The following is a 15,066-nucleotide window of genomic DNA, read 5'->3' as shown; positions in this document are numbered from 1 at the left end:
ATAATTCAGAGTCTTCTTGGTTTAAAATGGAAAATATTTTATGCAGATAAGAAATAACAAGCACTGACTTTGACCAGACATGATTGCTTAATTTACCACCAGGAACAAAGGTTCTGGGATGTATCTTGCTCGTTCCTGATTCTCTTTGAATTCTGATTTTATCTCTGTCATATTTCTTCATGTTGGGAGATACTAGAATCAGTACAGATAGTTTTGGAATATGGCTAAAGGGAAGTTGAACTGAAGAAATATTGATTTTGTGCTTATATAAAATACATTTTTTTTCTCAATTTTGTGAGGTTTGTGGCTTGTCATTTTATCAAAGTGTGTAACCTTGTGATTTATTCTCTCATTTTAAATAAATATTTACTTTTATACCTGCTTTTGAATTAATAATTTTACTTTCTTTTCAGGCCCCACAAAATCTGTATCTGTTCCTGCAGCTCAATGTAAACATTTAGAACTCTCCATGTCATGTACATTTAATAAATATTTCTCTAAATTTTCTCTCCTCCATCTCTGTCACTATGGACCCAGTCTAAAGCTTCATCCTATCCAGCTTAGTTGACTAACAATCACTTCCTAACTGGTTTTCCTGCCTCCAGTGTTGCCCCTTTCAAATATCTCTTCTACAGTCACTACAGAATAATTCATCTAAAATAAACACACTCCAAAAGTACTCCATCATGTGTAAAATCAAGTCTGATTCCCTACCATGGTCTCATTCGTGATATGGTTCTCACCCTTACAGACTGCTCTCCTTCCACTCCCCATCTCTCTCACTTCTATGCTTAGCATTATTTAACTATATGTGGTTCCTAGAACACAGCATTCATTTGCACATCTTTCAGCCCACTGCCTATCACGTTCATTCCCATAATCTTAGACTCTTAAACATGCTTGGAGATTTGCTTTTCAAGAACATATTTTCTTTGATTGAATCTCATATATATCCTTTCACAATCATCTATATATATTACATCTTTATGTCCCTGCCCCCCACTTTAACATGGGCATCTTGGGGGATGAGCATGCATCTTAGCCATCTTTGTGTGTGTAGCACCTAAGAGTATCTTCCATGTAATAGACACTTCATCGATGCTTCATGAACTTCCTGCTACATTCTTGAATACAATTAGGAGGTACAAGCCAGGAAAGTATTTTTGCAGGAGAAATTTCTGATAAGACTCTGTTCAGAAAGACATGCTAGAAGGAGATATTTGAGAAAACTTAGGGACTTTGATTATATTTCTAACTTTGAGTTAAGGGCACCTTCTCTTTAGGAATCAGCATTAGCTCAGGGGAGCCAGAGGAGTTAGATTAGACTTCAAAACAGAAGAAACAGACATTTGGTGACTAAGTGCTACTTTGAGATTCTAAAATGAAGGGAGTGCCCACAGAGAATTGAAAATAAAAATTGAAAAAATAATAATAAAATGAAAAGAAAGAGTCAAAGGAGAATGCTTACTTCAGCAGTACATACACAAAGAAAAAGATAGGAGTCAAAGGAGAAAAAGGTCAGTTTGTAAACAGTCATAAGTCCTGGTAAGCTCCACCTCATGACAAAGATCATGCATTGAGCAGGAGTTTGACCCTCATCATGCGGTTAGAATGAAAATGCAGGTGGATCAGATACATATAGTGATTGGTTATTTTATTCCAGTTATAGAGGACTTAAAAATATGTCATTATTACAAATAAATGGAGAATTTTTGTTTCTGTTTTTTTTAAATCTAGGACCAGTTGTTACTAAAGTTTGTATTTCATAAAAATTGTATCAATGGCAGTTAACAGAATAACTCAGTAGCTGATGTTTATAATAATGCTCTTGGATTCTAGGAAAGATAAAATTTTACTCATAAAATGATCACATATGGCATGGAAATGTGGATTTTAAAGGGAGATTCTTATTCAAATTTCTAAAAATAAAATCTTTCTCTTATAGAGTTAACATTCAGTCCTAATTATTTGGAAAATCTTATTCACATCTTATGAAGCACAAAAGAAATATAATATAACCTTGCTGGACATCTGAGTTTTAACTACACTAATTTTCTCAAATTCCTCTGCTCATTGTGAGTCCAGAGACTTTTCTCTAATTAAAGATATAGCCAATGTTTTAAACATTTACTTAAAAAAATATACCGCTTGTGATCCACCTGCTAAAGCAATTCAAACAAGCTGAGTTCTAAATCACTGGATAAAAACACTGCACAATCATCAAATCATTCATTACTTTTCTCTTCTAAAACATATGTCTTTTCATTCGGCCACACAAATTCAACCATGTAGAAACTTTCGCAGAGGAGTAATCAATTTTAGGCATGTAAAGATTTTTACAATATTTTTTATTAAACTATCAGTATTTTAAGAATGGTTCAACCCACTCTTACCATTTGTAAATTCATATCCCTAAAAGAAATATTATAAACACATCAAAATGGAGTGTGATTTATTTAAAAAAGGTAGAGACACACGCGGGATTCGATCCTAAATTCATCCCTTTTCAGTCCTTTAGAAACACATTCCGTCTCTATGTCAGTTTCTTCAGAAGCTAAAATTAAGTTGAAATAATTCCCACCCACAGAAGTGATAAAAAATTGGATGACAAAGCACATATAATACGTTTAGTATAATACTTGACAGACTTTCAGTGATTCTCAATGTCCTCCCATAACCAAGTGAGACATAATTTGTTTGTTTGTTTGTTTTATTTTCCAAATTGGATCTTTAGTCTTTACCAATGATGGTTCCTAGCTGTCTGTAATTTACAACGTTCAGCCTAATATTCTCATTTGCCTCTAGACTATTTCAAAAGAAAAACAAAATTATTTCACCATCCATGATTTACTACAGAACACAATGGTGTTGCCTGTTTGGTGTTGGTTCTCTCTGGACCCTTTGCTGACTGGAGGTGAACCAGTTCCAAGTGCTCATGCACTTTAAAAAGAAGATTAAACTAGATTTCCTCCTCTCACTGCCATTAGAAATTAGTTTGCATAAGTTTGACTTTCATGGTTTTGTTGGTCTTTGGACAGAATTCCAGATTTTTAGGAAAAATAAAAGATCTCCAGGGTCCTAGGCAATGTACCAGAAACCCCCGAAAGAGCAGCTGCTCTCAGGTGGTACAATAAGAGGGTTTGGTTTCCATGTTCCCCTTAACTTTCCATATGGAAGTTATATAAGTTGAAACCACTAAGCCAGTTCAATGAAACCCAAACTGCTGAGTTCTGCACTGCTTTCAAAGAGGCCTTCTGTTTCCTAACCAGCATGAGCTTGGGAAATTTTCCATTTACTTGGAGAGCTGTCATGTAAGCTGCTCAACCAGTTCTGCTCAAAGATTCAACACAGATTGACTGAACTAGCAAAGCAAATCCAATTAGTTGACTTCTTTATTTCACTTTTTAAAAAAATTTATAACTGGTCAAAAATTCAAAGAGGTATTCTGTAATTTCCTTTCCTCCTTCTAAGGGCTCTAAGTAGCTACTGTTAAAAGGCTCAAACTTACTCATCTTTTTATTCCAAAAGCATTCAGTAGGCACTATAACACACAGTAAGCACACGGATCTGTCTGTCCCCTTTTTCCTTAACGAGACCTCCCTAAAGCTGGATTCATAGTTTTAAACTCACACATCACATTAGACTTTTTATAATCCCAGGTTTATGAAAAGAACACATGAATTTCATACAGTAAAAAACGAGTTAACATAACAGATTGCACTGCAAAGAACTACACCATTGCAGAAGTACAGTTCCAATTTGATTCACTGCTTACTGGGGCTTGTATTACTATTGGTGTTGGAAATTTGAAAGATATTGGAGAGTCAAAAATTTTTAAGTAATACACCAAATCTATTCTTACATTAACAACAATTATATCTACTTTTGGCTAATACAAAATAGTTAGTCTTTTTAATAAAAATTTTTCTACCTTTAACAGATCAAAAACTTTTGAATGCCAGGGAAACATCTTATTAAATCCAGACTGCTTGACTCAAAACCTCTGCAACACACTGCCTTAAGGACAATATCCTTAAAAGAGAAATGATGCTTTATGGAGAGCTTGTTTTATGCTGAAAACTGGATCGAGTGCTTTCCCTATATTATCTTTTTCAAATCTCTACATAATTTGAACGAGGTAACATTATCAACCTGTACCAGATTAGGAAAAGGGGAGTTAGGAAGGTTAAGTAACTTATCAAGCTTTCAGAGGTATTAAGCAAGGAAGTAAGAGTTTGAGTGCTAGCTGACTCCACTATTTTCCTCAGCTATCTCCCAGCTCTGGCCATGCCTTATACTTTCTTTTAACTTATTGTTCTGTCCCTCGAATTAAATAAATAAATAACTCATTCAAAAATGTATTTCAGACACACGAATGTAATTACTGCCATTATGTGTGTTGTATAATGCAGTTGTACATAATTAATATTATACATTGCATAAGCAATAAATCAGTATATTAAGATATACTGGACCTCAAATTTACTTTTTTGGTAAATAAACACTTCATTATTTTTTTATCCATCAGTGTTTAAATATATTATAAATTAAGTCACAGTAATCTAGCTTCTTTTCTTTGGAAAACACATGAGGAAAACATGCTATCTTGGGGCTGAAAATGTTACTATTAAAACACTTTTCTTCTATTTAAATTTAAGTTGTATCAATCACTTTAACAGCTATACAAATAATTTTAACAATTATTTGATTTGGGGAAAACAGTCACCTGAAGTTGGTAAGTTGGTTGAAAAGGAATTAGTGAATAATTAATAACCTCCACTTATGGCATTTCCTTTGAAAATGGCTCATTAAATATATCTTTAAACTTTTGTAATAAAAATTGAATCAAGAAGTTTATTTTCTTCAAGAAAAGTATCTCCTTTGAAAACATTTAACAGTTACTTATTATATATCCATTATGTAAAACACTTGCAATTCATATATTCATTTATTCTTTGAACCTACTGATGACCTACTAAGCCAGATATTATGTTGAATCATACATTAGGTATTCTGTGTGTAAGAGTGTGTGTGTGTGTGTGTGTGTGTGTGCGCGCGTGTGTATTTCAAAGCAAAAGTAAAATAGATTCTTCTGCCTCAGGTTATTCATGACCCAGAAAGAGAAGCAGAAAAATGACGTGCTATATGTTGTGATTAATGCTGTTACAAAGCACAGAAATCTAACTGGAGCACATAGCAGAGACAGTTTTCTTTGACTTCATCCTGCAACTGGCCATGCTTCCTATAGGACATTGAGCCGTGTCTTGAAAATTCAGGAGGGTGAGGCAAGTGATGAAGTAAGTTAAAATGTTTCAACCACTGGGTACAGCGTAAGCAAAGATGGTATGTTGTAGAAGTTGCAAGTGGTTCTATACACCTGGGTCTTAAGTTGGAAAAAGAGAAAGAAGGAGAGAAGTCAGGAAGTTGTAATGACGAAAACCTTGAGGCTAGTATAACAATTGTCGGCCTTGGATGACATGTGGAACAAACTAACATCAAGAGAGATTGTCAATACAAAGAAAGTGACCATTTGATCATTGAGCAAATGCTGGAACATTTTTGCACATCTTTCAGTACTGGATGGCAGAAGAAAAAACAGAAGCCAACTATGAACTGAGTCTTAATAAACAATATTTCACCAAGCAGGAAGTAAGGCAACAGTTTATCTTTGGGCCATTATACTTTCTAAGCTACTTTGCTTAGCATTTTTGCCCAGTAAATAACTATCACCATCCTACTCCACCTGTATACAACACCTTAGTTTGCATTAGTTCTAGAAAAGGAATTATTCTGTTCAGCAACAAATCATTTGAAGACACACCCAGCTGCTATCCACTTCCAATCTTACCAATTTCAGAAAAGATGGGCTGAAACGTTTTTAAAATGATGGGACCACTAAGCTAAAATCAGTCCCATCAGATTTTAGGCAAAATTATCAAGTGAGTAAGATATGATTTTGTCTTTCCTACTTCCTTTTAAAAGCCCTCCTCTCCCTCCTCTTTCTCCATACTTTAGGCTAAGGGTTGACTTTCCAAATGGCCTCTATACTATAACACTTGAGGTCTTCTCTAAACCTGGTACCAAATTGCAAATACTTTCTTTACCTTTACTCTCCTTGATTCTTCATTTCCTGAGCAAAGTCACTTCTTTAAAACTGCATCCAAGACAATCTCAAACATTGTAGGATTACATTTTCATGCTGTACTAAAAATGCAACTACTTTTATTCCCAGCCTTTCATCAAACCTCTTACCCAACTTTTATTTTCTAACTACCTGTGCTTCAGCATATTCTTCTTATTATAAAGCAAACCCAAAACAAGCAACCTTTTTTTCCTAGGTGCCTGGCTTATAAAAGAGAAGTGTCACCTGTCATTTTAATCCCCTAATGGAGCAAAGAATTGTAACATCCAGCCTACTCCCACTGCATAGCCTTTCTCTTTGGGAGTGGGAAGAAACATGTATTTTCTTCCCACTCCCAAAGAAAGGAAGAAGGTGCCTCCAGCCGCCTTCTTCCTTGTGGGTTAGGAAGGGGAGAGAATTGAGCATCACTGCCAGAGACTTTGAGGTGGTTCCTCTAAATAAAATAGGGTTATTGTTTCTTTATTCAATAGTAGTGTCCTGAGTATCCTGAATGTGCTCTACTAACAGGTTTATGCATTAGGAGTTGGGCATATACATAACCATATCAAAAAGCACTCTTTCTGCCAATACAACGGTGGCCCTCATTGAAAAAGTTAAAAGATAAACATAGAATCCTAAGAGCAACCAGTGTTCAGATGGTGCAACTATCTTCTCTAACAGGAGAATCCATCCTGTCCTCCATCATGAAGGTTTCAGTTTGGATGCTGATGGAGAGAGAGGAATGCAGAATCCCAGCTTCTTCCTCCCAATTATCCATTTGTAAAGGGGCAGAATCTGAAACCACAGAGTTTTCTCTCAGTTGTCCATCAAAATTGATCAGAATACATTGTCAGTTACGAATACCAATAATCATTTATGCCTATATACAACTACATAACCAGTACTGTAAAATATATACCAAAATAATAGCCACTGTGAATTGTGTACCAATTATTAAACACTTCACAAGATGTTATTTCTAATCCTGTCTTAAAGTCCGCAAGACAAGAGAAATTATTTACCATTTTCAGATGCAGAAACTGAGGCTCAGTGACTGTGTGACATTTCTGAGTCACAGTTAAATGAAGCCAACACGATTTAAATCCATGTTTATCTGGCTTTGGCGTACATATATGTATGTACATGTGATTATAGATCAGTGGATAGATAGAAAGATTATAGATATATAGAGATATGAGAGAAAGTAAGAGAGAAAGAGAGAAGTAAACAACGTTGTTGGTGAACCTCTTAGAACACCCACTAAGAATGGGAAAACACAACGTATTTTGGTATATATTATTCTGAAACTGAAAAATAACACTGCTAGATAAATCAGTTACCACTAATTCGCTGTGTCCTGAAAAGAAACCAATCTGTCTGCTTTAGGTAAGCAATTGATTTCAACAATGTAGGTACTGGTATTTTCCAAGTTATGAAGTCTTTCACTTAGAGATACACTAAGAAGAAAAGCAACAAGGCAGGCTACCTGTGGAAAATGTAAAAAATGCAAATGTTGACTATCTTCATCTAGGCACTCAGTCAATCAATAACAATATCTAATTGTGTGTCCAATATTTTCCAAATTCTGTCTTGTGTATGCTATAAAAATAAATAACTCTCTAAGCCCATGAGAAATTATCAGTTTTATTCAGGTAACAAGAATATAAATAATTAATTGTTTCATAGAATGTGCACTAAGAGGTAGAAATCAGATTCTGTGGGATTCTGGGGGAGTTGCAATAAAACTCTTCCTGAGAGAATAGGGAAAATTTTTACTGAATAGGACTTCCGAGATACACACAACTGCATTTTGTTTAAAAGAAAAAAGGAGTGAAAAGATGTCACAAAAACAGAAAGCATAGAAGATAATTTTCACATGGACATTAAGCTATCTCAATTCATGACCTTATTACTCAATGCCTGCTTAGATGCAGCTACCTTCCACCTGACCTGGTCTTTCACTCTTAAACTATTCCAATCGCTCAACAATCTATTGCCACCATTCTTAAAGCAATACCTTCACCAGTTTCCTCCCTGTTCAAGAGCCTATTTACAAAACAATCGCAAGTATTTTTTCCTGTCTTAAGAAAAGCACCAAACTGTGACCCACCTCCCTGCCACAAAATCCTGCAACTTCATTTCCTATTTCTACCATCTCAGATATCTTGCAGATATCTTTTTTCCCTCCATATTTTCCACTATTCCGTAGGTACTGAATCCTTCCCTTTGAACTTTAAGAATGCTGAGGGTTGCCAATCTTAAAATAAAACAAAAAGAATGTTCTCTTTGCTTCCACTTTAATTCAGTATCATTTCATCATGGAAATCTCTGATTCTACACTCTGCATAACAAGATCTCCAGCTATGTGGTTCTATGGTTTCAGTTTTCTTCCTGCCAAACACATACATAATCATTGAATAACACAGTAAACATTGTATTATTACTCAATGAATGCTTATATAGTTATACTTCATGTTGTCTGTTTTTATTTACCACTGAAACCCCAAAACCTAGTACAATGACTGGCACAAAATAACAGCAACTAGACAATTTGTAAAATATATAATTGACTCTCTGACTGACTAAATAAATGAATCCTACCCCCTGCACACATTTTGCTGTGATTATGTCCCATATCAGTATGTACCAATTTTATTCCACCACCTTAATGCCCTCCTATCCTGTACTTATGACCTCATGGAAAACTGTCCCCAATTTTACGCTATACAAATTATTGCAAACCTTTCAAATTTCTACAAAAGTGCTATAAAGCCTTTTATTTTGTTAATATCTTCTATTTCTAATTTATCATATAATTTAAACCTAAGTTGAATAAAGATAATAAGGGAAATTTTAATATATTTTCTTTTATTTTCGTTAATATTTTTTTGATCCATAATCTTTTATGAAATGATAAAAATATGTTGCATAGCCAATTTTTGCCACAACACAAAATTTTTAAAATATTTTTATTGTTAAAAATGATGCCAATATTCATACCTAGCATCATATTTAATGGTAACAAGCTGAAGGCTTTTCCTTTAAGATCAGGAACAAGACAAGGATGCCCACTCTCATCACCTATTTTCAACATAGTACTCGAAGTCCTAGCCAGAACAATTAGATAAGAGAAAGAAATAAAAGGCATCAAAATAGGAAATGAAGTAAAATCCTCTTCATTTGCTGACATGACCTTATATAAAGAAAATCCTAATGACTCCACCAAAAAAACTGCTAGAACTGAAAAACAAATTCAGTAAAGTTACAGGATACATAAATCAACCTACAAAAATCAGTGGTATGTCTATACACTAACAACAAAGTGTCTGAAAAAGAAATAAAACAATCTCATTTATAATAGCATCAAAAAATTAAAGTATTTAGGACTAAATTTAATGAATAAAGTGAAAGACGTGTACACTGAAAACTATAAAACATTGATGACAAATGAAAAGATATCCCATGTTTATAGATTGGAAGAATTAATATTTTTAAAAGATCCGTATTACCCAAAGTGACCTACAATTTCAATGCAATCTTTATCAAAATCCCAATGTCATTCTTTACAGAAATAGAAAAATTTCTTTCTCTTTTTTTTGAGACAGAGTCTTACTCTGTCACCAAGGCTGGAGTGCAGTGGCACGATCTCGGCTCACTGCGACCTCCACCACCCAGGTTCAAGTGATTCTCCTGCCTCAGCCTCCCGAGTAGTTGGGACTACAGGCGCACGCCACCATGCAAAAAATTATAAAAATATAATTTTTTATATTTTTAGTAGAGACGGGATTTCACCATGTTGGCCAGGCTGGTCTCGAGCTCCTGACCTCATGATCTGCCTGCATCGGCCTCCCAAAGTGTTGGGATTACAGGCATGAGCCGCCATGCTTGGCCCAGATAAAACAATTCTAAAATTTGTTTGGAACCACAAACGACTCCAAATAGCCAAAGCAATGTTGACCAAAAAGGACAAACCTGGAGTCGTCATGCTATAGGATTTCAAAATAATATACAAAGCCATAGTAATGAAAACAGCAAAGCAGCATGATATTGGCATAAAAACAGACACATTGACTAATGGTATAAGACAGACAGCACACAAATAAACCCACATGTCTATAGTCAATTGATTTCTGACAAAGGCACTAGGGACACACAATGGGAAAAGACAGTCACTTCAATAAATGCTGTTGAGAAAACAGAAGTCCAGATACAGAAGAACCAAAATGGACTCCTATCTCACCCCTAATACAAGAACAAACTCACACAATAGATTAAAGACTTAAACATAAGACTGGAAACTGTAAAACTACTCAAAATTACTTAGGGGAAAATACCCATGATACTGATCTGGGCAGAAATTTCTTGGATATGAGCCCAAAAGCACAGGCAATAAAAGCAAACATAGACAAATGGGATTGCATCAAACCAGAAAGCTCTGCACAGCAAAGAAAACAGTTCAGAGAGCAAAGAGACAACCCATAGATTAGGAGAAAATATTTGCAGATCATATGCTGGATAAGAGGCTAATATCCAAAATATACAGGGAACTCAAACCACTCAATAACAAGGAAAAAAATTTTATTTAAAAATGGGCAAGGAACTTAGACATTTCTCAAAAGAAGACATACAAATGCTCATAATGCTTAACATCTCTAGTCATTAGTAAAATGCAAATTAAAACCACAATGACATATCACTTCACCCTGTTACAATGGCTGTTATCAAGATGAAAGGTAACAAATATTGTTAAGGATGTGGAAAAAAGGGGAGGATTTTATATTATTGATGCTATTGTAAATTAGTACAGCCACTTTGGAAACTACTATGGAAGTTTCTCAAAAAAGTAAAAATACAATTACCATATTATCCAGCAATCCCCACTACTGGGTGTACATACAAAGGAATTACAATTAGTATGCCGAAGAGAGGTCTACACTCCCATATTCATTGCAGTAATATTTATTATAGCCAAGATATGGAAATAACTTTTGTCTATAAACTGATGAATAATTTTAAAGCGTGATTAAACACACACACACACACACACACACACACACACACAATGGAATACTTTTCAGCCTTTACAAAAACAGGAAATTCTGTCATTTGCAACAACATGGATAAACCTGGAGGACATTATGTTAAGTGAAATAAGCCAGACACAGAGAGACAAACATTGTATAATCTCACTTATATATGGAAACTAAAAAAGTTAAACTAATAGAAGTAGAGAGGAGAATGGTGGTTACCAGAGGCTAGGGGTTTGGAGGTGAACAGGAAAAGGGGAAATGTTGGTCAATAAGTACAAAATTATAGTTAGATAGGAGGAATAAGTTCTGGTGTTCTATTGCACAGGAAGATGACTATAGTTAATAATAATGTAGCAGATATTTCAGAATATATTTCCGAATAGCTAAAAGAGAGGAGTTTTAAGTGTTCTCACTACAGAGAAATAATAAATATTTGAGGTAATGGATATGCTAATCACCCTGATTCGATCATTCCACAATGTATACATGTGTCAAAACATCACATTATACCCCATAAATACACACAATTACCATTTGTCAAAAAAATTAATTAAAAAATGGTGCCAGTCTTTAATTAAACTAAAAATTTCTTTTTATTTTTGCCATTGACTCTGGGAAATGATCCAAACTGTATTTAATGAGGGTAAGTAATGGACCGCAGATAAGTACTGAAAGATTAGGATGCAGAGACGTCCCTAAGGGACCCAAGTACTTTGGGAAGCTACTCTCTAGCAGAGAGAATATTGATACTGGCAGAGCAAGGAGATAAGATGATAAACTAAAAGGGAAAAGTTTAAACAATCCCCTATCCCCACCCACACTTCCATCAAGGAGTTGGGGAGCAGACAGAAATAACAAAGTTGGACAGGTTCAGAGGCTTTCTGGGAGAAACTGAATGGTAAGATAAAAACTTTACGACCAGAGAGGAAAAGCCTAGAGCAGATAGAGCCAAATAGAGGTAGAAATAAAAAGGACATATGGTCACTTCCAAGACTCAGCACATGCAATGTAAGTTCCTAGACATGCTAGGGTTCTGAACAAAAAAGCAAGGTTCATTCAAAGAATGCAAGGAAAATATTAAAGGTTGAGTGTGAGTTCAATGCATTTCCAGGCTGAAGTTTCTGCAGAATTTTTCAATGTCTGGATGCCTTCTCCCCTTTTCTGCCCTTTTAATGTTTGGTATAGATTTTAGATAACAGTTTTGTAGTTAAGCTAGTTCATGAAACATTGTAGCCTAAAACTAGAGGATCAGGAAACCCAGGAATATTCCATAATGCCATGAATAATTTAAATTTACTGTCTATAACATTAAAATAACAGCTTAAATTAGAACTGATAGTTATTTTTCTACTTAAATATTCTGACCTAAAGTCCAAAGAAGTGGCTTACATAGCAAAAAAACCTCTCCTGTGAAATGTGAAATTTTAAACTTTCAACTTAATTGTTATTTAACAGAAACCTAGAGTTGTAAATCGTTATTAAATAGCTGCAGTTAATATTTCAAACATGTAATTCAAAATCCATGGCTTGTGCAGATAAGAATTAAGGGTATGCAAAATATTAGAGAAAAAGAGAGAGAGAACTCACAAAGAGGGAGAAAGGAATACACAGACGTTGAAAGGGGTAAGGGGGAAGATTAGGAAAACAGAATTCATTACAAGAGGCAAAAGAGACATAAAATGGAAAGTGAAAGAAGAACATAAAGATCAAGATTAAGGGAGAGAATTCTGAGAAGACACGTTCAGGGTAGGGGTGTGGCTGAGAACTGTGTGTGTCATTGGGTTAGTCAAGCTGTCATTCAATGGAGTCGGTGACTCACAGAATCATCATCCCTTGTCTCTATCTCTTTGAAATGCTAATCACTCATAAGTCTAATATTAATAGCTAGTCCAAGAAGAACAAGATAATTTGAATGGAAAGCTTAAGGCAAAAATTACAAAAAAAAAAAAAGAAAAGAAAAAAGAGATGTACCTTCAGCCCCTTCTCCTCCTCCTCTCTTTTTTTTTTTTTTTTTTTTCAATTTGGTGCTGCTGTCTGCTTTTGCTTGACACACCTACCCTTCCTCTGGCTTCTTTCCTGAGTCAGTCTTGCTCTTTTATCTGGCTACTAACACATTCCAAGTAAGATTCTAAATAAAATTTAAGTGTCCGTATTTCCAAGCAGCATGTATTATTTTTTAAGAAGAGACCTTTTAATCTACACAATCTATTGGAGCATAGCATGCCCTGGTCCTGGAAGTTACTAGTGAATAAAGCGCCACCACCTCAGAACTCAGTGCAGAGCTCAAAGAAGCCAGTGCTAATGTGGCAGGATGAACAAGGAGAACCTGAGCCAGGCAACACATGGCAGGGAGTCTATAAGAAGAAAGATGGTTTGGAGGACAGAGAAAGAAAGGGTGCACTGTGTTCACTGCTCCACTCTGTTCATATTGTTTTATAGAATGGTTTCTCCCAGACTTCTCACCTGATGCTTTTGCTGAAAAGTTTACTTGGAGAGTCTTGTGATTAAAGTGACTTCTAGGGATGGAAGACACTTTAAAAAAAACCCAAAACCACATGCATAAACACATAAAAACAAATATATGGGCCACTGAAATATTTTTTTTCTAAGTTATTAATTCAAAACAATGGGTGACCAGCCAGCTTCACACTCATTTTACTTTTTAATATCATAAATAAAACACTGTGTTTGGCACCAAGTAGAAGCAAGGGAAGAAGAGAAGGAAGGGAGGGAGAGAAGAAAGAAAGCAAAATGGATTGCCTATTAAGAACTAGATAAATGGGCCGGGCGCGGTGGCTCAAGCCTGTAATCCCAGCACTTTGGGAGGCCAAGACGGGCGGATCACGAGGTCAGGAGATCGAGACCATCCTGGCCTACACGGTGAACCCCGTCTCTACTAAAAAATACAAAAAACTAGCCGGGCGAGGTAGTGGGCGCCTGTAGTCCCAGCTACTCGGGAGGCTGAGGCATGAGAATGGCGTAAACCCGGGAGGCAGAGCTTGCAGTGAGCTGAGATCCGGCCACTGCACGGCAGCCGGGGCAACAGAGCGAGACTCTGTCTCAAAAAAAAAAAAAAAAAAAAAGAATTAGATAAATGATACCATGGCATTAAAAAAAAAACTCCGCTTTAGAGACCCTATCCTCAACGGAATAAAGTCTATTTGCACATGGAAAGATTACATTTGCCATCTTACACTTGTGAAACTATTTTAGGTGTACATACTGTCAAAGAAGATTACACATTATCCTAGGGATTTTCACCAGTGCGGCATCTTAGAGGATAAAGTATCCCTTTAAATGTATTATTCAAAATGGATACACTTTAAATATGTCTTTATTCAAATCTTAGAGTTGGAAAAAAAGCATAAACTATAGCCTCCTAGGATTATAATTTGAAGTATTCAGGTCTGTCATCAAGAAAGCAGTATGTACTCTGAGTAGCATTATCTCTATGGCTTCATCATACTGCCAACATTGTATCACTATAGAATATGTCTCAGAAGAGATTATTAACTGACACAAGTAACAATACAGGCCAAACACTTTATATGCATTATTTCAATCCTCAAAACAGTTTTATGAGTTGGGCATTATTTTCCCTCCACTTATACTGAGGAGGAAACTGATATTAGAGAAGTCTAGCTACTTGCTGTTGGTAACAAGCTTAGTTGATGTTGAGGTTCATGGTTTGAACCCAGATCAGCTCTATCTTAGCACTCAGGCTGAGCTACATCCTATCTGTTTTTCATCTATCTCAGTGTACTTCAAATTCTGTTCAACAGGAGCCCCAACCTTTGAAAGAGCCACCTGTGGGGTCACCGGAGAGGATGGAAAGTTGAATGAGCCACAGAGAAACCTTCCTTCTAATACAAAAGCCAAGCAGCTCCACTTAAACACAATTTAAAAGTTTGAGTC

General features: G+C 35.5%; 1 protein-coding gene across 5 annotated transcripts in view; it reads right to left on the bottom strand.

Annotated features, from left to right (window-relative positions):
• PDE4B (phosphodiesterase 4B) overlaps positions 1 to 15,066 on the bottom strand; it is a 586,012-nt gene that overhangs the window by 320,163 nt on the left and 250,783 nt on the right. The window contains exon 2 of one of the 5 annotated variants that reach the window (XM_025388164.1): positions 6,145 to 6,154. The exons of the other annotated variants lie outside the window; for them this stretch is intronic. Coding sequence (XP_025243949.1) covers positions 6,145 to 6,154 — 10 coding nt within the window. The remainder of the gene's footprint in view (positions 1 to 6,144; positions 6,155 to 15,066) is intronic. 5 annotated transcript variants of the gene reach the window in all.

The sequence above is a fragment of the Theropithecus gelada genome, chromosome 1 (genome assembly GCF_003255815.1).
Source record: "Theropithecus gelada isolate Dixy chromosome 1, Tgel_1.0, whole genome shotgun sequence".
In the NCBI taxonomy this organism is placed as follows: domain Eukaryota; kingdom Metazoa; phylum Chordata; class Mammalia; order Primates; family Cercopithecidae; genus Theropithecus; species Theropithecus gelada.
This window is presented reverse-complemented; position numbering and strand designations above follow the sequence as displayed.